This window comes from Sphaeramia orbicularis, chromosome 4, assembly GCF_902148855.1.
Source record: "Sphaeramia orbicularis chromosome 4, fSphaOr1.1, whole genome shotgun sequence".
Taxonomy (NCBI): domain Eukaryota; kingdom Metazoa; phylum Chordata; class Actinopteri; order Kurtiformes; family Apogonidae; genus Sphaeramia; species Sphaeramia orbicularis.
The window spans coordinates 38,432,780-38,455,369 of record NC_043960.1 but is presented as its reverse complement, the minus strand read 5'-3'; the positions used below and the strand labels follow the sequence as shown (position 1 = coordinate 38,455,369).

At 41.4% G+C, this 22,590-nt stretch overlaps 1 protein-coding gene across 1 annotated transcript; it reads right to left on the bottom strand.

The window, feature by feature from the left end:
• Window positions 1-9: 9 nt before the first annotated feature.
• Window positions 10-20,482, bottom strand: dot1l (DOT1-like histone H3K79 methyltransferase). Its single transcript, XM_030131917.1, is given in 29 exon segments — window positions 10-665; window positions 2,028-2,714; window positions 2,800-2,873; window positions 3,453-3,658; window positions 3,806-4,422; window positions 4,581-4,623; window positions 5,002-5,151; window positions 5,245-5,347; window positions 5,464-5,903; window positions 6,140-6,265; window positions 6,979-7,116; window positions 7,295-7,396; window positions 7,605-7,696; window positions 8,252-8,365; window positions 8,482-8,506; window positions 8,509-8,709; window positions 8,830-8,925; window positions 9,014-9,055; window positions 10,940-11,046; window positions 11,134-11,202; window positions 11,538-11,617; window positions 11,843-11,898; window positions 12,082-12,144; window positions 12,484-12,578; window positions 13,570-13,798; window positions 13,915-13,978; window positions 14,099-14,173; window positions 14,306-14,349; window positions 20,122-20,482. Coding segments are annotated over 29 exon segments (4,860 nt in total). The 5' UTR covers window positions 20,203-20,482; the 3' UTR covers window positions 10-24.
• Between the last annotated feature and the right edge of the window lie 2,108 nt (window positions 20,483-22,590).

The window sequence follows — 22,590 nt, the reverse complement described above, 5'->3', positions numbered from 1 at the left end:
CCCCCGATCCCAAACCCCCAAACCCTATCTTGGTCTGGAGCCGGGTAGCTGGGAGGTGGTGTAGGTACCATGCATGCCCTGAGTCCTCCACATGCTCCCTCCACCACCTGAGCTGCTAGCTGGTGGCGGAGGCGGCAGTCGAGGGGAGTAGTGCACTGCAAATGGACGAGACGAGGAGGAGGCTGACAGTGAGGACGAAGAGAGGGAGGCGGGAGCAGCGACAGAGACAGAGGAGGCAGAGGGGGAGGACATGGACAGAGAGAGGGATGACTGTGCTCTCTGGTGGTGGAGAGAGGAGTGGGACAGATGGGAAGAGTGGAGGGCGTCTGGTCGAGAGGATGACGGGGTGTCGGGGTGTGTGGGCGCTGAGGAGGAGGGGACACTGTGGAGGGGCGGTGGAGGGGGCAACGAGAGCGTGGGAGGAGAAGGGCTGTGCAGGACTGACTGGGTACGGCTGTGCTGAGCCTGGGACAGAGACAGGGGGAGAGGTGAGGACACGGAGGTCTGGCGTGTGGAGGCCGGTTGGGAAGTGGTGTGCTGCTGGGTTTGGGAGGAGGTGGAGGAAGAGGAGGAGAGACTGAGCAGAGAGCTGAGGCCTCCAGAAGTGGGCAGCGTTGCCCCAAACTGATGGGAGGACACTGAGGGAACCACGTGGTGAAATATACCTGCAAATCATACAGCAGAAATGTAGGGAGCAGGGGGGCCAGAGAGTGGACACAGGGGGAAGAGAGAGTAGATAGAGGTGGCAAAAAGAGCAAAAGGAGGGGAGACAAAGAGAAGCAAGGACTGAGCCAGGTTGTGCATAGCGCCAAGCAAGTCTTAGACAAGCACATGGAAAGCAAACAGAGTCAGTGCACTCCAAATGGAAGCTAATCTACAAAAGGTCATTAGGCCAATTTCATTTAAGTTACCGCGTTACAGCGAAACTGAGAGTAAACTGACTCTGTCAAACAAATCCAACAGATACACCCAGAGAAAATGACAAAAGGAACAATGTGCCCTATGTTAAATTAAGTAGTCATTAATGTGGCTGGAAACAGAAACGATTCCACGTGACAATTGATGCCAACATCCTGAGTACTGGCTTTTTGGGGGAAAAAGGTTCTGCTTATCGGTTACTGATCAATAATTCCTTTACTATTGCCGACAAAGGCTATATATCTGCAAGGCGTACATAGATATGTGGTCAGGCCTCCCACATCAGCGCAGCAGCTCATTCATTTATTAAAACACAAGCTGTGATACATGACTAATGTCACAACAGTGTGAACAACAGACACCAGTAAACGCTCAAAAGTGTAGTTTTATTTTAAAAAGAAAATGATGGCAAGGCAAAGTGCAGTGCCTGGTAACCAACTCATGTAGATTATCTAGGTAACATGGTTTAACAAGTGAAATACAAGACAAACAGATGCATGTTTAGCACCAGAAAGGTTTCTCCTAAACAACTAGTGGCTAGATTTATTATCTGTACTAGAATTATCTTTTCTATTATTCAAAATGTTCTTCAAGGCATGGCTGTGGCTCATGCGTTAAATAAAAGAAAGACATTATTCTTATCTCACATTCAACCCCCCCCCCGCCACCAGGGAACTGAAAGGAACTGTAAACAATAAGCAGAAGCTGAATTGATGAAATGATCCCCAACCATGGTACATTAAATCGTCACTTTATGGTGTATCATATATTTGTAGGCTGTTATTTTTTCCAGATTTCCTACCTCTGTTCACATTCATTCTGTTCAAAAATGCAACATTTTCCAAGGGTGTTTCCAACTAGAGCACTCAAGCAGCCAGTCCACATCAAAGCGAGGAAGAGTCGGTCAGTCAGTCAGAAAGTCGGTCAGCTTTGGGCCTTTACTCACCTGGTTGTACAAGCAGGCCCATCCCCTCAGACACAGTTCTCTTCCTAAAGATGACCCCACGATAAGACTAAGACCTCATTCTGGCTGTTTAACAATCCTGAGCCTGACCTGAAACCTTGGATTTAGAAGAAATGATGGTGAGTTTGTCACCAGTGATGCTCACCTCCAGCTGCTCCCCCTGCCAGTCCAGCACTGGAGAAGCTTCCCAGGGCAGAGTGTCCATTGACAAGTCGTGTAGACCCACTCACCGTGGATCCACCTGTCTGAGCCCCGAACAACGACTGTAAGACTGAGGTCCCTCCGAGTGGAAACTGAGACCCTAAGTACTGTCCCACAGAAGATCCTGTGGTCGATGACACTGCTACAGGACTGCCTCCGACCTTCCCACTCAGAATACCCCCTCCACTGCTGGCAGCTGCTGAAATGAACAGGTTCTGACTGGCCAGGCTGCTGCCGGTCTTCAGCTCCCAGTCCCGAGGGGTCTTCTGTTTCTGCAGGGCCTGCCGTTGCTCTGACCCACCAGACCCTGAGGAAACACCGCCACCGTTGCCTCCGCCTCGGATCCCTGCTTCCTGACTGAGGAAGGGGTTAGGGGTCATGTAACTGGACGGTTCTCCGTCACTCCCTTTCCTCGCCTGCTGATGTTGTTTATGGTCAGAATCAGAATCTGCGCCTCGGCTTGACCCCCCGAGGCCAAACGGAGAACCCCCCTGTCTCATGTCACTGCTGGGTTGCTTGGGGTCCGAAATAGGTGAAAATGTGGATTTCCATTTACTGTTAGAAGACAAGGAGGATGAAGAGGAGGCTTCACTGCCTGTGCTGTTGCCACTGCTGCTACCAGATTTCCTGCCTGTTGTAAGAAGACAGAAAAGGTCTCTAAGGAGCAGAAGTAAAAGATTAGATTTGTAGAGTAACTAAAATATTACTTTTCTTACCTCTTTCACTATCTACAAGTCTACTGGGTACATCTCTGCTCTCCAATGATATAGTGGCAATTTTTCTTTCAATTCTAGAAAAAAAAACAAAAAAAAACACACATGCTCTTTAGTGGAGAGGGACGGCGATCAACATATCTTAATTGGGGACAGACAATTTTCAGATTCAGGATTCAACATCTTTCATGGTATTTGCTATTATCTTTTAATCCTATATCTGCTCAAATAAGCTGATTTAAAAATGAGCAAGCTCAACTCTGGTGAAACCCCCTCTCTCCAAGTAACTGCATTTACACCACAATCCTGTGCTTCTATGTGGTAGACTAGAAAGGACCCATACATATTTACATTTTAGTTATTTTTTGTGAAAAGGTTTGAAGGGCTTCTTCTGTTAATTTTTTTCTAAACTTTTAAGTTATGTAACAAAACACTGCTGGCAGTTCCCTGAATTTTTTGAAAATTAAACATATGCCTAAACGTACAGCATGCATTGTGTTGGAGTTTAAGTTATTATAAATAAATAATTTGAAATTGTTTAATTTTTACTGCACATGTGTATCTATTCTATAGAGAATTAATCAGTGTCCTTGATAACTACAAAATTTGCTGATGGCCATCAAAAAAATGTTAATCATGATTTCAATAACTGTTACCGAGAACTGGAGCTGTCAGCAGGATAGCCTGAGTCCTCATCATCAGAGCTTGGAGCTGAAGAGTAACGACCTGTGCCATTAAGCTCCAGGGGGCGCTCTCTCTTCAGGATAGGAGGCTGGTCCAGGTCAGGGCCACTGGGACTCCGACTTGATTGCTCTGGGGAAGAGATGGCAGAGATCTCCAGAGGCTGGTTGATGTTATTCACCTGTTGGGACAGAGAGCATCCAATTGGAAACCTGGTATGAACAGTGTAAACAACCAGACTCTAATCTCATCACAGTCATCTACAGAGAATTCCAGGCAGAAAGGCAGTAACGGGAAACTTGTTGAACTACTTGTTTTTGTGGCTCACCATGGAATTAATGTTGAGTGGTGATCCTGAGGAGTGGTTACTGGAGCCGAGTCCAGGGAATGACCTCCTCTTTGGGGAACCGCTGGCTGTGATGGCTCCTGCAGAGCTGCGTTTCCGTCTCCCCCTCTTGCGTCCCTCCTGAGAGCCAAGGTTGTGAGAGGAGTGTGATGATGACGTGTGTGTGGGTGTGTGAGTGTGCTGTGTGCCCGGGGACTGGTGGTGGTGGTTTCCATGGTTACTATGGTATCCCTGCTTGGCTGAGTTGCCAGTGTGATGGTGGAGGCGTGATCCACCAGCTGCGCTGCCTCCGCTGCTGGATGAGGAAGACGAGGAAGAAGAAGACGAGGAGGAGAAAAAGATTCTCCTTCGCATTTCACTATCCTGGGGCTCTGTGTCTGACTCGCCCCGAGGATCCTGTCCATCTTCCGGAAGAATCCTTGGTGGTCCATCTGCATACTGAAGCACACCTCCAGTGCTGAGTGGTGGACTCTGGATGGAACCTCCTCGGCCCATTGGTCCTATCAGAGGAGTGTTGGAGTGTGGAGGAGATAAAGAAGCACCATTATGGTCCTCAGGGTGGGGACCTCCATTCATCAGCCCTGAGCTGGATGAATATCCTAAAAAGACAAAGAAACAATTAGCTCAAGATGCAAACTGACATCGGTCAACCACGTCAAAAAGAGATTCAAATGGAATGTGGTCAATTCAACTTGTCAGACTATTGATAATAATGATGAAAAATTGTGTGGATTATAAAAGAAACAGTAGTCATTACCATTTGTCTGACCTGTCTGAGAGACAGGACTTGGTGTACTTCTCTGAAATAATCAAGCAGACCAAATATGACCAAACAATACCAAAAGCAGTTTCAAAAGTCAGACAATATCTTAAACCTTACAAACACAATTTAACATTCCACTTAGGTGATATTTATCTAGTAAATCAGACAAAAATTACAAGATATTTAACATATTCTATGTACTGTATACTTTTCATATATAACTCCTGTTCATTGTAGTACAGTTTTATTTTCTATTCTTATCTGATAATTAACATGTGATTTACAGTGTATTTACTTTAATTTTCAAGTACATACAATATAAATCAACTTGACCACACATTTAAAAAATCCTTTTACTCCTGAAAGAGGCAATGTAGTAGGATGTGAAATGAAGGTAATGAAAGACAAATCTCACCAGCCTCTCAGCACGACTAGGTAGCACCACGCTGGCCAGTGGGATGCTGACCGGTAGCTTGCTTGGGTGGACTGTGCTCAGGGGGATGCTGATTGGAAGGCTTGTAATGCTATTGTCACCCTGAAAAGATGGACTCTTCTCCTTACAACCCTATATAAGGGGGAAGGGAAAAAGTTTGTGTTAGCAGTGAGAGAGAATTTGAGGCAGGCAGGAAAGTGTTCTTTAACAGTCATATGCACTTACCCTTTCAGAGTTCTTAGGAGTATTATTCTGAGCATCACATGCATTGGGAGAAGGGCAGCTCTGTTTGGCTCCAAGTGGAGAGTTAATACTACCTAGTTCTCCCCTGAAAACACACACAAAGGTAACGTTTTAATGTCTAAACTTTCAGTTGTTTTAGTCAACAATTTCAAAATAAAAAGGCCAATTTACAGAAATTGGAAGCCCTTAGTGCCCACAAACCTGTGTGCCGTCAGCCCAGGACCCCTTAAATGAGCAGAGGCAGTCGGATCCTGGTTAAGATGTCTCCGCAAGGCAATCTTGGCTGGGGAGAAACGTGTGTAGTCAGGAAGTGCATGGGAGGAGCTGTGCTGTCTCTGCCGAGTATCCGGGGTGGCGGGCATGATGTCATGGTCCGGGGAGATGGGGAGGTAGCGAGAAAGAAGCTCGCCCTTGGTATTTGTACGATCAAAACAGGGTGAACTGGTGCCATTCATGGTCAGCTCTGGACTGACACCATTGTGGGTGGGGGCAGATGACAGGCCCAACTTGGAGGAGTCCATGTCTGTGGAAGAGCGTGATTCCAGATTCTTTCTGTATGGGGAACCGTCACAAGGGCTGTAGGATTTCAGCTGAAGCAGCTCCTGTTGCCTTTGACTCTTCTCCAGTTCCACAATGCTGATCTACAAACAGACACCAGAGGGAGCTACTACCACTGACAAAACATTTACTTCTTTCACTCTTTCCAGGAAGAGCTGTTGTGACAGCATTTCATTTTACACAAGCTTCCTGCTTTAATTATCTTTATAAAAAGGCAGAGATGGCAGAAAAGTCCCATGTAGGTATAAAAAAAAGCGTTGAGGTAGAGGTACAGTATTTACAAATGGATGTTTGAAGATGAAGAGGTGGACGCGGTTACCTGCAGCTCCAAGCAGTGCCTCTGTTTCTCAGATATCTGTCTACGTAGAGCCTGTTTCTCCTTTAGTAAACTCTCCAGACACAAAGACCCCCAATCCAGCTTCAGCTCCTCACAACGAGACTTAAGCTGTAAAACAAAACAGATACAAGCAAAAGTTCAACATGAGGGTTTAGCCACATACTGTATATAAAGATGGACACTATGACGCCATCTCCTTGGCCTCTGTAAAAATGAAGACAACATCTGACAGCCATGTGAGGTGCCATGTTACTATGTGAGGCCACATGAAGCCAGAGTCAACACAATAGAGGCAGTGATGTCACTTGCCCTGACCACCTGAAGGTTCCCAACTGCAATATCTGACGATTCAGGTCGTGACTGGTCATTAAAGCTGTCAATCACCCAGTTAAACAGCATCAAACATCTTATTAAAGCAAACTTATCAGAAAGTTGTCAATTTAAACACAAATTTAGGTCATGAAACGTACCTAAGAAGCTCAAATCGCCTAATTTATTGGACGTGTGTTGTTAGTTTTTAATTTAAGCCCCACAAAATAACAGGGAGGTGGCAGTATTTATGACCTACATTACAGTCAGCTATCAGGAGGTTATTAAGATGTTTTGCCATCAAACTAGAAGTGTTGTCATGACATCCATCTTTACGTACAATTATAGTTTTAATTATCAAATTTTATCATTTACGCTAGACCTAAAGTAGGACATCAACCCCCATTAAACAGATGCAGAGAAGCATTAAGGGTACCAGGTGTAAACCACTGAAGATGATGCTGTAAAAACAGGGTGGTTACACAGACAGATTAGCAGCTCTGATGTCTCACCAGTAGAAGACTGTGATCTCTCAGCAATGCCATGTCTCTCTCAAGCTGCTTAGTCTGCTCTTTCAGTTGACAATTGTGGGCCGATATCTCCTTTTGGGCTTGCAAAAGGTCCTCCACTGTCAAGGCCTTCACACCCAGCTGACCACCACACAGAAGCAGAAAGTGTTAAGTATCAGCTAGAGGCACTTCTACAGAGTAACACTATCATTTACCAACAGAGAAGACATGTGACACACCTCTGTGTATAAATGTAACATGTTTTAGCAAAACATTATAGACTCAGTTTTTTTTTCCTCTGCAATGTAACATTTCTTACCTCATCTAGTTTGGTCTGAAAGAGACCTTTGATCTTGTCCTTGTGAGACTGACAAACTGAATGGAGCTGCTCCGCCTGCCCAGACAGGTCCCTGTGTTTTTGCTAGAGACCAAAAGGAAAACACAAACGCAGGTGAGAGTGGACAAAAACGTGACATAAATATCTACTCGATCTAATGGCGTAAATAAAGGTTCCACTCGGATCATAGATGTGTGTGAAAACAGGCCCCTTATGTGTTGGCATCATGTAGTGGCAGGAGTAAAACTCTACCTGGACCAAGCACTTAAAGCCTGCAGCAATAATCACTCACCTTCTCCTGCTCTAAAAGCTGCTGCAGATTAGACCGGTACTGAGGAGTCTTCATGTAGGCCATAAACTGTAAGTACTGAACTTTGATGTTATCTGTGAAAACATGTGAGGTGAAGAGGGAAAAACAGAGACAAAGTTTTAAGTCTTGACAAAAAAAAAAACGGAGCTTAGACACTTGACAGACTGAAGAAAGCAGGGTTTATCTTGGACTTGGCAATAAAAAAATCTTGAAATAGGATTACAATGAAAATGTATGTTGCTAACTGCGATACGCTTTAGACATTTTTACTCATTACATACATCTAAGAGCCTGTCACAGAGACAAAATAAATATGGCACCTACAATGCATCATAAGCAGGTACATTTCCATTTTCCACTTCTAAACAGTAATGAATGCTGTCTGTGTTGATGTTTGACACAGACAGACAGGAATGGGGATGCAGCTAATGTATCCAATAGTTTTGTGCCATGTTGTCCAACCCTAGTGTTATCTAACTCTTTAGACATTACAGCTGTAAAATCTCCTTCTGTGAGACTCTAGACAGGAAAAAGCACCAGTATTATAATAAAATAAAGAAAACAACAATAATCACACAACAGTGACTCAGAACATCAGTTGTGAGAAGTAAAAAAGAGTAAGAGCCCACCTAGCAGCTGTTGCAGACCTGGAGGAGTCGGGCTCAGCAGCAGTTGACTAGAGGGATAGTGCTGGACCTTGGGAGGTAGCTGGTAGAAGGGACTTTGAGGTTGCCGGTATGCATCTGTGTACACAATAAGATGGACAGGCAAACATGCAAAGTGACTATCATTCATAGAAAGAAAAGATATCATTACTATGGGATGTATTATTTTCTGGTGCCTGTATGTGCTTTCTGACCCTGAGTGGGTGCTGCAGAAAACAGTCCTTGGCATGTAGCAAATCCAATGCGCTCTGATTCTTCTTGTTTTTCTTCTCGGCAGCATTCACGGCTGCTTTCTTAGGCCGACCACGCTTTTTGTTGTTTAACTTCCGCCCTTTGGACAAGAGACGAGCCCGTCGGGGTTTGGGCGCGGGCTTCACCACCGTCACTAAGCTAGGGCGCTCCTCCTCACCACAGGAGTCCTGCTGTAATGAGCAACAGCAAAAACACAGACTCATGATGATTTAACTGTGTTTATGTCAAGGGAGGAATCATTTTAATTAGAATGAATGATTTAGAGTCTGTTGAATCCAAAGATATCCAACCTTGTTTTGTTCCTTGGGTTTTGTGGGTGTGGTGCTATTGCTTTTACTGTCTTTTGTATCTTTCTGCTGGCGTCGCCTAGCTGCCTCTTGCTCCTCCTGAGGAGTTGAACCATTTTAGTTTCATTTCATTTTAAGTACACTGATACTGTCAACACAGTGGGCATTAAAACAAAACATTACTTACCCTGAGTTTAGGATTTTTGAGACTAGCAAAGTAGTTTTCAAGCTGAAAAACACAACAAAAAAGGAAATGTGAAACAACATGGGCCATGTTAAGTTTTCAAAGTGTTTTTTCAAAGGGTAATTCATTACTTTCTGCATTTATAACAAGAATACTCCTGCCTTTGAGTGCTATGGGAATTATGGTAAATATTAGTTACGAACTTGAAAATTGTAAATGAACACCCCCTCACGTCAAATTTTCCACTGGAAAACTGGGAAAAAATCTGATCCACGAGCTGCCAAGATGAAATAACTTTTCAACTAGTCAACATGGTGGAGAACAATAAGGGATTAATCATGAATAATATAACACGTCTTTATTAATGTTCTCCTGCTGTTAGCTGACGATTTAGCACATTTATAGCATACACACAGGGTCCTTGCTCTTTATCCAAATAAAAATTCCAGACATTATCAAAATTGCTATTCAACTACAAAAGAAACTTTTTTCCCATACTTTATTAAAACTTTCACATAAAATTTCAGACTTTTCAAGGTCTGGAAAACAGCGTTTCCAAATTCCACTTTTTAAGACTTTCAAGACGTGTGCAAACCCTGTACATAATTTGAAAAACTATTTCCAAAGTAAAAAATAAAAAATGCTGTAGCAGACGAATTAATACGTACAAAACTATTTCACCCAAGTAGCAGATCATGATAAATTGTGTGTCAACCATGTTTCATTTCACTACAACAACAAAAGTACTTGACCACAATGCACTTGTAATTCGACTTCACAAGTGGAAAGAATCATGTTCCAGATAGCATACGCAGGCAGCATACAACACAGGTATACAGCAGTCTAAGGTCAGCTGGTCACTGGCTGTAGTGTTTACCATTTGACCAAAGTGCATCCTGATGTGAAGCACTTGGAAAAAAACAGGCAGCGTAATCTCTTCAGTCCTGATTTTTTAGGTTCCTTTGCTTTTATTCATTTATACTTATTTAACCATCAAAATGACTTCTGAACATAACATGTGGTGCCAGGCACAACAAACCCCACCCCTCGCATGTATTTTAGCCTATTATGGCATTGATCCAGCTGATGTCATCATGTCTATACCTGTGCTGATGTCAGCATGTCAGTTGCCTCTATATATGTGCCAAGTTTGAAGTAAACTGAAACAAAATTGATGTTTTCATAGACATCTGAAATTTCACCCATTTTAAGAAAAGGGGAGAAAAAAAGATTTTAAAAATTCCTAAAAAATCTGAACTTTCACCTACTTTTCCCAAATGTAACCACATGTAATCGGATCAACTGGCAATCTATAAACCCAGTTTTGGTATGAATTCAACCAATAGTTTTGCTGCTACCAGACATGTGAAATTTCACCCATTATAAGTAAAGGGGGGAAAAAAAGATATTAAAAATTCATAAAAAATTGAACTTTGACCTACTGTTCCCAAAATGTAATCAGATCTATTCTAGGTCACTGGCAATCTATAAACCCAATTTCATATTAATTCAACCAACAGTTTGCTGCTAGAGTGTTAACAAAGAAACAAACAAACTGAAACAAAAACAATGCCCCTGGCCTCCCCTTTGGGGGGCGGGGTAATGAACTTGTAAGAGTGGGCAGCCCAGAAGGTGACAAACAACAAGACTTTCACTATCATTTCCAAGGCCAAGTGCCAGCTTTGGCACCAGTGATCCACTGGTACCAGGGATTTCATTAACAACATACCAGGTGGATTCAGATATCAGGGTTATCTAATTGTAGATGGGTGACCCTGTATAACCCTTTGTGGTCTCTCTTTAGCTTGTTAACAACATGTCTGCTGTCATCTCTTGAGCTTTGGTTATTGATTGTCACTAATTTATTTTTTTCCTGGACCCTCCCCATCCATTCATCACAGTTTACAGCTGTAAAGCTTCAGCACTTACTATGGTGCGGTCAATAGTGTGCAGGTAGTAGGAAACTGGCTTTCCAGTCCAGGACACAGAGCCCCTCAGTGGAGAAAGCTCCACCACACGCATTATTGTGCCAATGTCTGCATGACAGAAAAAAAAAATCATGACATTACATCTAAAAACCATCAAGTATACATAGTACATAGTGCACATAGTTTGGAACTTACCACTCAAGTTTCGACTGTTTATTCTAAAATTTAAAGGTGCAAAAGGTTTGGAGGATACAATTTTCCCACCTAGAAAAAAAAAAAGCAAAAACTTATAAATAAATCACTTCCAATTCATTCTAAATACTGTAAAGAGATACACACAGCAATCACTTAATCACTACATAAAGTAAACATAATATTAACATTATAACCACAGATGGATGCAGTAAGCCACGGAGCTCATATTCTTATGTTTCCCATTTCAAACCCAGAGTCATATGGTATGAATAGGCTGCGTCAAGAGTTGATACTATTATTGGATACTGACAGCCGGGGAGGATTTGTGTAAATGGCAAGAGAAAAAGTGGCAATATATTACTGCTTTACTTGTTGTGAGCAAGCAGATGCTAAGTAATACTGACCTTCCTTCATGTTAGCAAAGCGCTCCTTCAGTTGGTGATCTACCTCTGGACCAAAGGCAAAATTATTCACAAAAATAATACTGCAAGATAGACAAAAAAGGAGAACATTTTAGATCCATGACTGACAGTAGATCAAATGTCAAGTGTATTTATTTATGTTTAACACCATGTTTTAGAGAAGAATAAGGAAACAAGGGCACAGAGAGAGAGATAAGATACAATCCCCAAAGGTCACTCAGAGGGAATCAAAACAGAGACATTGGCTAATGAAACGCTGTCGTCACAAACAGGATGAAACACAGCACCTTGTGTTGGCGATCCTTTCTTTCCACTCTTCAGACAGAAAATCTCCTCTCTCCAGCTACAAAAACAAGGACAGATTTACATTAATATTTATTATCTTGATTTCAAAACTCATAATCTCAATGCTGACTATATTTACAAAAATGAATCAAAAGAAAAACTTATTAATACAAGCTGATCTAAAATTCATTGAACATATTAATAACTGAGTAAACGCAGATAAAAAAACAAGTCAACTTACTGTGTACTCCCCGTGCTTCTTTCCATACCATTTCATCCATTTCTTAAACTCTTTGTCCATGGTCTGAAACAAACAACTGAGTATTAGTTTTCAAACATTAACAAACCAAAACATTCAGAAGACAAAACAATTGTCAACATATGCCTGGAGCTCTGACTTCACAGATTGTCTGTTTCAAAATTAGGATCAGAGGATGGTTTGTTTGCAAATAAAGGGACTTTTTCTGTTTTGTTTCTGGTGAACTAAAGCAGCTTTTCACTAAGTGACTTCAGAGTCTTGGATACGGGATCAGAGGTAATAAACCAACGTGCGCAGGTTTGTAACTGGAGTTAGAGCTTAAATTTGCCTTGGTTCTCCTTCTGCATTGTATTATATTACTTGTATACATAGTCATGTAGTTACCTCTGCATAGGTAGCTGGAATGTCCGCTTTTTCCACACCGTAGTAGTGTTTACAATTGGTTGCTGCTGCAACCTGCAGCACTACTTGCCCAACTCCTGGAAATGGAAATGAGTGAAAAATCATACACATTATTAGTCTAGCCACTATATCATGTATGTTAAAATCTGTTTATAATTCTCTATCCACTTATTTTATATTCTGTACAACACCTACAGCCCTATTTTTCATGTCTTTCTTATCTAATCAGTCTGTCATTAACGCTTGCAAAAACAGCATCACTGTACTAGTAATTATTATAATGACAATTAAATAGGTAAAGTGATACTTAACATTAAAACATGTTATTTGAGATATAAACTAAATTATACAACTTTTGATGGAAAAAAGTCAATGGTGGTGAAAATACACAATGAAAAACAGACATAGTTCTATGGAAAAAAAGAAAAGCATTTTATGGGTGAAAATGAGTCAATACGCTTCCTGAGCCTTTCCACTTTAATGCACCTTAATGGAGTAAACTGTTCCTGACAGCTACATTTGCATAAAAAAGTATTTAATGCCTTCTAGTCAGAGATGTGTCATCCTCCTTCAGTGGGAGGTCTGCCAAACCACTGTATCTTCACTAGGTAAACCATTGCCTCAGTTAGGTGTTTTAATATGTTAATTTATATTCAAACAATTAAACTAAGTCACACCATTTAAGGCTTTAGAAATGTTGTTTGTGTCTGGAAATTCTGGTCATTTTAAGAACACTTCAGGATAACATTTTCCCATGGGAAAGAACTGTATGATGAAAGGAAAAGAAGCAAAAATGATCTAGAGTACAATTAATCTGACACAGATGTTATTAGCCAGTATAGCAGTACAAAACCCAAACTAACATGGTTCTACACCAGTGTTTTGTTTTTATTTCATGCAGGTACAAACTACTGATGTCAGACACCTACTGCAGAGTCATGCAGTAGACGGACTTAGACTAAGAGCGATGTGAAGTTAAACTTTAGCAGATCTGAAGACAGACTGACTTGTGTTGCAGAAGCCTCTGTCTGTTGTGTTAAAGACAAAAACAAAGTACAGCACTCTTACCACTGCCAAGATCCACAAAGGTGTCATCTTCCATCATTTCCATTTCATCAATGATCTGAGCCACCAGGTCGAATGACGTCTCTCCGTACACCTCCGGGGAAAAGGGCTCATAGTTGTTCAGCTTCTCTGGGTCAGTCACTGAGTGGTTGTAAACTTGCTGCAGGATGTGTCTCAGCAGACCGTTGGAAGGACGCTTGTTCAGCTTCATTGGCTGGGTGGTCCCTTTCCACTATAAAAAAAGGGATTAAATATTTATTCTAATCAACACAAAACCCACCATGTTTAAGACGCAGGTCAATAAATACAAGGTAAAATAAAGAATTATTGGTCCATGTATTGACTTACCAGCTGGTGAATGCTGTCAATGGCCCTGTTGTACTTGTCACAAAGTCTCTGCATACTTTCAAAGCTGTGAGAATATGTAGGCAGGAAATTAATACAATTGATTTTGTACAAAACAAATTCCAATTTGTTTTACTAGGGCTGACTATGATTACATATATGTTACTTTATATGACCCTAGACTCACCTTTTGGTGTCATAGTCAATGAGTACATAGTTTTCCATTGCCAGTTTGAGGTCTGGTATCTCCTCACACACCCACCTGCAAAATGCATAAACATCACATTTTCACACAGTTCATTTCATCACAAGTTACACCTGACACAGTCACTTATTATCTGTGTAAACGTGAAAGGGCACAAGTGGTGAGTCAGAGGAAGGAAAGGGCATTTACCGAATGGTTTCGATGATTTCATGAGCAGCATCATGGTGTTTGTCCTGAAAACAGATAAATTAACAATTACATCAAGTTCAATGTGTGTTAATCCACATTTGAATATCTCCACACACATAGAGCAATTGCAAAAAAGAAGAAAAAAAAATTGTGCCAGATAGACAAATTTTCATTTAAACTCTTTAAGTGCCAGACAGTTAAGGGGCTAATAAGCCTTAAAAGTGCCACCAGAATTTGGCCGTTTTTCAGTATTTCCACGTCGTTTTTATAATATTTGAAGAATCCTGCAGGAAACCGCTCGTAACATCCGACCGATTGCTAATTAGATTCAAAACGCACCGGACCCAGCCGATTCATTATTGATCGTAATTTGCATAATTCATAATAATAATAATATAATCTTTATTTATATAGCACTTTTCATACATTAAAAACTGTAGCACAAAGTGCGTTACATACCAGTTTAAAAAATCAGTACCGCCCCACACCTACCCACTCACCCGCGCGCCGCGCACACACACACACACACATATACATGCAAACCCACAAGCTTACCACATACTTAAGAAGACTGACTGAGCACGGGTAGACCAGAACAAAAATGTACAAGTAAAAGTAAAAACATCAATTTAGGAGGCGCTGTCTCAGGGAGCCCATCCGCACCAGGAGGCAAGCCGCCGAACCCCGGCGACCAGGCACCAGCAACACAGCCCCGCATCCCAACTAGTGGGAGAGGGCCAACTGGGACCCCCACCCACCAGAAAGGAGCGGACCCCAGTGAGAGAAGGCGCCACAGGCCTCCGGAGTCCACAGCACACCCCCCCGGCATGGAGGGCTCCCTCTGATGAAACACCGGAGAATAAGAAACATTAAAAAGATATAAAAAATATTATTCGGTTGCGTGACCTCAAATTCCCGTCTGCTTGGTCTCAAAAGGGGGACACAGAAAGAACGTCATCGAAATGTCAGAAAGAAATGGGGTGGATGGTTTGTTTGTACACAAATATGGCGTGTTCTCCAAAGCCGATCTGATCGGCCCGTGGCACTTTACAGGTTGTTTACGTAAAGCCGATTTAATCGGCCCATGGCACTGAAAGTGTTAAATACAAGCACTATTAAAGGTAATGTATGGAACATTTTATGGCTTTCGTTTATACACAGAACTATTTCACCTAGGTGCCTCCTCTGCACTCAGCAAATAGAAAGAGAAATAGGTGGTTCAGCAAGCAATACACTGTATGTGGAGAGTAAGTAGTATGGTAACAAAAAAAAAATGAAACTGAAAAATAAAACAGTATGTCCTGATTCTGTCTGAGCGGTTACATTCTTAAACACACACACTCTCTCTCTCTCTCTCTCTCTCTCTCTCCCTCTTGCTCTAAAGGTATCTTCCTGAGGCTAAATACAAGCTAAGCACAAGCTTCCACTTCCACATTTCTGTTATGTGTGTTTGATCTATTAAAGGTAATGGGCTGAGATGTCTGTGTTATATTGGTTGGTCCAAGCATATTACAGGAGGTTATTAGTGATTAACTGAAGATACTAGCTCAATGTTCAAAGGTCAGTGCTCAGAAACGTCCTGAACACAGCAAAACAAACAGAAAATTAGAAAACACAAGCAGAGTCTCTGCAGGTCTGTACACCCTAATCTGATAGAGGATCAGGATTGATGATTTAGAAAACTTTAGTACTATTGTAAGACTCTTTATAGGAAAATATTTTCCTTTAAGAAATAAGCTTCATGCACTTCAGAAACACTGTGACAAGATGAAAAGAATATAATAATACACAATATAACATTAAAGGGATAGCCTATGTATTTTTGCGAGAATATCCCATGAAAGCATCTTGTGTCTTTGTATAATATAATGTAGGTCATTGCAAGCAGACTTCAGTCTTATGTAAAGTCATTAAAAACAAGGAGACACTGGAAAAACCCAGTTATTGTTTTATGTTACTATACTGCAATGGCCCCAATGACAATGACTGAGTATTACATCTGAATCATCTCAGTGGAGAAAGGTTAGTAAACAATAGTGAGCTCTATGGAAAGTGAACATTGCACTGATTACACAGATATTCTGTCAATAATTACAACACATACAGGCTGAATCAAGGAGATTCTCCAGTTCTGTCTCACAAAACTACCTCCTCAGGACAATAATGTAAACCCAGGGTACAGCATTGAAATTAGGTCCATATTATATGTACTGTACTTTGGTGCACAGCATTAAGGACAGCTAGGAATAGACTTAATCCAAATGTAGAGAGAGCAGTATGGCTGGTGCTGGTCGTCTACTGTAACTTCAACGCAGAAAATCAGCCATATCTCTAGAGACAAGGCAGTATTAATTAGAAGTTAAACCAGCATCAATGGGGCCCCATTTATATTTAACTTCATGTAAGACAACCGCAATCTCACTTAAGAAAATCTTTTCATTAATTCAAGCCCAGGCTAAATCAAAACCATATCGGAGAAAAAACAGCTGAACGTAGTCTGGATCCAAACTGTACTACAATGTAGAGGACCTCTTATCTAAATATGTTTAAATTAATTTAATTGTTGTGTCTTGTTTAGGATATGTCTAGTTGGTAATCATAACTGGAGTGTTTCGAGGTGCTCTATTGAACTAATAGGATTCAAATTACATCCAAAGCGCAGGCAGCCTGAGCCTGTTGCCTGAGCTGACCCACTGACCCACTTTCTGCCTCCCGCTCCAATGCATTGCCAAGGAGAGCCTCTGGTGGAGGAAACGAAAGGAAAGGACAGAAAGTAAAGGAAAGGGAGACCAGAAGAAAGGGAAAACAAGTAGAGCTGTAGATCTGGGGAGGGCAAAGGGGCCGGAATGAGGAGGGAAAGCCTGGTATTTGTCAGCTGTTTGAGGCCTGGCACAACAACCCAAGCTAACAGCTCACAGCTTCCCGCTCGATATTTGCCGCCACTACTATGAAAACTTCCGCCAAAGCTCGAACATCATGCGCACACACTCAAATATGCATATTAACACAGGAAATCGCTTACTATTTGTCAGCACAGCCTCCTGGTTACAAGTATTTTACAACTAATAGCTATGATCTAATATGTAATAGGAAGTATAAACCTTCATGAAAGCAGGAGGACACTGTTCCCTAAATTAGAGGAGACATACAAGCTGTATGACTGTATAAAAAGAGACTGTGTAAGCCAGCGTATGAGATGACGAAGAGGGGGAGGTCACCTGCTCGTACAAAGACAGTACACAGCAGCACCAGCACAGGGCTGGAGCTAAAAATAAACACTCTCTGAAAGCGAGAGTGAGACAAAAAGAACTGGAGAGACCCTCCTCTCTCCTCAGTGTGGTGAGACTGACGCATGTACGACTCCTCCTCTCCCCACCACCTCACAGTCATATTCTCTGTCTACCTCAGAGTGACGCTTTGTGGCGTAAAACCCCTTCAACCACAACCTTCTCCACTGCGTAAAGTTTGGCAGCATAGACGAAAAAAGGTCTAAGGCAGACGTGATACTTGTACTGTACTAGTACTTCTGGCCACAAAGTATGGATGCTTTTGTAGCTGTCTTGTTTTATTTACATCCAAAGAGACCATCTTACAAATCAACAGCTATAACTTAGGATAGCAATGATGGCTTACCTACTGTAGTACTTTTGTGGTAATTTCACACTAACTGCAACTACAAGAGCAAAGGCCTTTGCATGTCTGTTTGTTTAATTTTGACATTAGTAAATCACATGTCTATAGTGAGAGTCTTAAACTCAATGCTCTGCAGTAGCAAGCAGCCTGACTCTAGCACAGAAACTGTGTATATCATAATAACTTCTGTAACTATATGATATGCTGGTAAATATAACAGCTGCCATTGCTTACTTTATTTGTGGTACAACATCTGGATGCTGAAAGCTAAGCTCAGACACTTATTACAGTAATCACAGCCTTGTAAATAATAGGTAAAGTATACTTAATCAGCAGTACTGTATGTCTGCTAAGTGTAGGCTTGGTTTGTGTCTACACACAGGGGCTGCACCACATGAGGAATGTCGATCATATGGAAACATTTAAACATATGGGATAACAGAGAAAAACACACATAACACAGACTGAAAGAAAGGCTTTTTGGGCTTGGTTCTGGGTACTGGATTAGGAAAACAACAGTGTAGCAAACACAGACAGGACTGTGTTCATGCTCTGTGGGTGAGATAGGCAATCTTTATGCTCTGTGGGAGTGAAGAATGAATCTACATGGAGTAGGATCAGTTTATACCTGCCAACAACTTAACAAGGGTAAAAACTGATTATTAAATTGGCTGTGAAAAACAGCACTTCAACAGAAACAGATAGTGGCATATGATTTCTTTTAAATTCTATAAATATCACTTGATCAAACAGAAACAGTCTCTCATATGCGTCCACCCTGTAGAGCTGACCATATGGACATGAGAGAAGAGGAGCAGAGAGAGGAAGTCTTTCCCTTTGAAAACAGGAGGAGATCACCACATGAATAAGCTCAATATCACACTCAAGTCAGCATCATCTGTTTCTAATTCAGTGCAAGATGACTGGTCCCAATATAAATAGCTACGGTGCAGGTCAACACTGTATTAAATTCCTGACATGCCTCTTCTAATGTTTATCCCAACAGACCATGACATAAGGAAGTGGGTGAGGCCTCACTTCTGGGAGGGACTGAAGTGTGTGTGTTTGTTATCAGACTCTGGCTTGGCGTAAAGGGAGTGACAACTTTTGTCAGTCAAAGCAGAAAGGAGCGGCCAAATACATCAACTCTAACCCAATGACTAAAACTTTCAAGTTACAGTATGTGGAAAATGCATGCCGTGTGGGCAGAGAGAAGACATGCAGTAAGGTCCCACTCAGAGCATTCTGAGAATTTTTCGTTTTAAATCAGGGGACAATGACTGTCTCACCAAAATTACTATAAATGACGACTTAATTCTAAACTAAACTAGACACCACAAAACTTGAAACCGCTTCCCTTTCCGTTTTCAGTGAGTGGCTCATTTGTCGACATGTACGACGTGGAAATACACGAGAAATGATGGTCCTGAAGGCAAACATTACTACTACTGTCATGAGCAAATATAGATCAGGGGCAACAGTCCACACTAACAAACACAACCTGCTGTTCTCAATCATATGGATGTCATGATGCAATAAAACACAAAAGGCACGCGTGGAATGCATTTCTGCCATTCCCAAGCGTGCACCATCAAGAAATTAAAGCTCTACACAGATTCTCTGCAACGTTATGTGCATTTTGTGCTAGTTTGCAAGTGGTAGATGGTGCATCTGAGAAAAAATGCAAACAAGTAGAGCGTTTGTGTTAAGACTTGGATCCATTCAAATTGATTAGTTACACTTCAGACGTGCATCGCTCCGGTCAATAAATAACTAAGTTACAGGGAGACTTGACATGGTGCTAGGTAAGATAGGTGTCCGGTGTATGTCTCTTAAACGAGCCAAAGATATTGTGATTTGATATGTGTGTCAGTCCTTGACTCAGTTGTCCTGAAGCATTAACAGCTACAGTTGTGCTTTCTATTAAGACCAACATGCTCGAGCCGATTTGAAGGGAATAAGTTACAACAGCACAGATGAAAATACAAGCCAACATCGGACCTGTCCTTTTGACCGGCTTATACACCATGACTGTCACCATTCCGACCAGTATGACCTGATTCCTGGGACAAGTGTGCTATGGCTACACCGACTAGCCAGCGTTAGCCCAGAGCTAGCTAACAAAGAAAAACAGACACAAAATTGGAATCTTTTACTGGCGTGTTGCAAAGTGTAACACTTACGTATACTGGTAAGGGCCACGGGTAGCCAGCAGGTTCTGCTCCAACCGGCGATTTGAGCTTGAGCTCCAGCTTTTCGCCCATTCTACACTTCACGGCGGCTTGGCTGTGATAGATAGCTAGCTAGTAACTGCTCTGTGTTAGCCAGCTGGTCGGTTAGCGAGCGAGCTACAACGTGAACATTTTACAAGAAAAAACGTTGAAACACGTGAAGTAAAAAAAGACGTCGACGCTGGTTCCGACTTAAACACACACACGATTCGGTCAAGCGTATGAATGAGTTTGAATTAGTTTTATATTTTGAATAAAATGTCTTTTTATGTCCACTGGCAATAACACCTCGTCCGTATCGCCGCCATCTTGCCCGGCATGAATAAATATGGCAGGGATCCACTAGTAGCAGAGGGGACAAATACGTCACCGAGGGGGCCTTGATAACAACGCGTGGGCCAGCAACACGAGCCACGAGCCCCGTCCCACGGTGTAAGGGCAGAGCTGAGATCACGACACTCATGTGAGTGGAACTGAACCAAGTACAGACAGTCCATTACAACATCTACTGATGTCATGTTTCCAAATATGTAGGCTATGACTGACAACTTCACTATACTTTACCACCTGTCTAATGATAAGTCAACTATGCATGACCACAAAACTCATATCATAGGTTTAATGTTGTTGCTGTTTTTTGGGGGGGGGGTTTTGGAGGGGAAATTATCTGTCTCAGAGATTAAATGTGCTAAATCTTACATACATTAATAAGATGAAGTGGTTAACAAATGTCAAAAGTATGGGTTAGGTGAGTTCTTAATGTGTATGACACACACATATATTGGTTTATATGCACTTATACAATAGATTTAAAAATTTTCCACTGGAAAGAACCTGAAAAGTAAATGTATTTTAATGTGCACACAATGTTTTGAAGTAGATCTGGTAGCTCTGAGACAAACGTGCCTTAGCAGTAAAACCCATTCATTCATTAATTCTCAGAATTTCACATTTTGGCTCATAACTGTATCTTGAAAACTACAGACAACTGGCATTTTAACTAAATTTTTCTTTATTAGTGTTTATTAGTGGTTAGTTTCTTTATCAAACTTGGTAAAGTTTCACTACTTTTATTCTGGATGGATTTTACTTGTAAAGCAGTGGTATTTGAGATTAAAGTTAGAGAAACGTCACAATATTCCAGCAAATTACTTTCTAATGGTAAATGGACTGCACTTATATAGCACTTTTCCACACCTTCATGGTGCTCAAAGCGCTTTACAAAGCCTCACATTCACCCATTCATGCACACATTCATACACCAATGGGCGTATGGACCACTTTAATGCTATTTATGGATGGATGGATGGATATTTCTTTTTACTGTCTGCAGTGTGGTAGGAAACAACTACACTTTAGTTTATATTAGATTATGTGTAAATTAAGAGACTGATCTGGCTGACATACACATATCTATCTATATCTATCTATCTATCTATCTATCTATCTATCTATCTATCTATCTATCTATCTAGAGAGAGAGAGAGAGAGAGAGAGAGAGAGAGAGAGAAGTTGTAGATCTCAAGAGTGTCTAAATCAACTTTCTCTATTATTAAAGGTTTCAAAGAGAAACATGACATTCTGAGCAGGCAAACTTGTGAAAAAATATCAAACTACTGTACATTAAGCAAAATGTTTCATATAGATTGCTGAAATGGTGGCATAATGTGCAACTCCCCATTTTTTAAAGAACATGCGCTAACACCAACTTATTCATGTTTTTTTTTTAATATAACATGAACGTCATACTAAATGTAACTTCTAGTCATGATATGAACACAACCCTATGACTGTTGACTCCAAAATAAATAATGAGTTGAACTGTTTTATGTGACTGAGGTCAGGGTTGGGCTATTATGCAGTGAAGTCACTCTGTAATTTCAACTGTAATTTATTCCCTAGTAGTTAACGCACTGGATGAAAAACACCCATTGCATCTACAGACAAGAATAAATATGTAGAGTAAGATGAAAAATAATGATATGCTTTTGTTTATCTTGTGTATGAAACCTTGGAGTTACAATATATAGAGTAGGTTATTGGAAGACATTTTTAATGACAGAAAAAGAAACAAAATGGAAAAGAAGTGACACAAGTGATAGAGAAAAACATCCTCAGCTCATTCACAGTGAAAGTTGGCTGACTCAGCTGAATAATCCCCAACAGGGCCAGTATTGTTTGGATGTAGGTTTAGTCATGTGTGGCATGAATGTGACCTGAGTCTTTGAGTGTAAAAGCTTGGTTTTTCACCAGTGGGACAATTTAATATGAAGACAAAATTCATGGCACTGCATGACATAAAGGTTACCGTTGCATTGCACAATAGATTTTCATGTGTCAGAATCAGAGAGGGGTGCAGTGACAGCAGCAGGATCAGCAAGGAGGGAAAAGAATCCATTTGTTGAAAGTGAAGGTCACGAC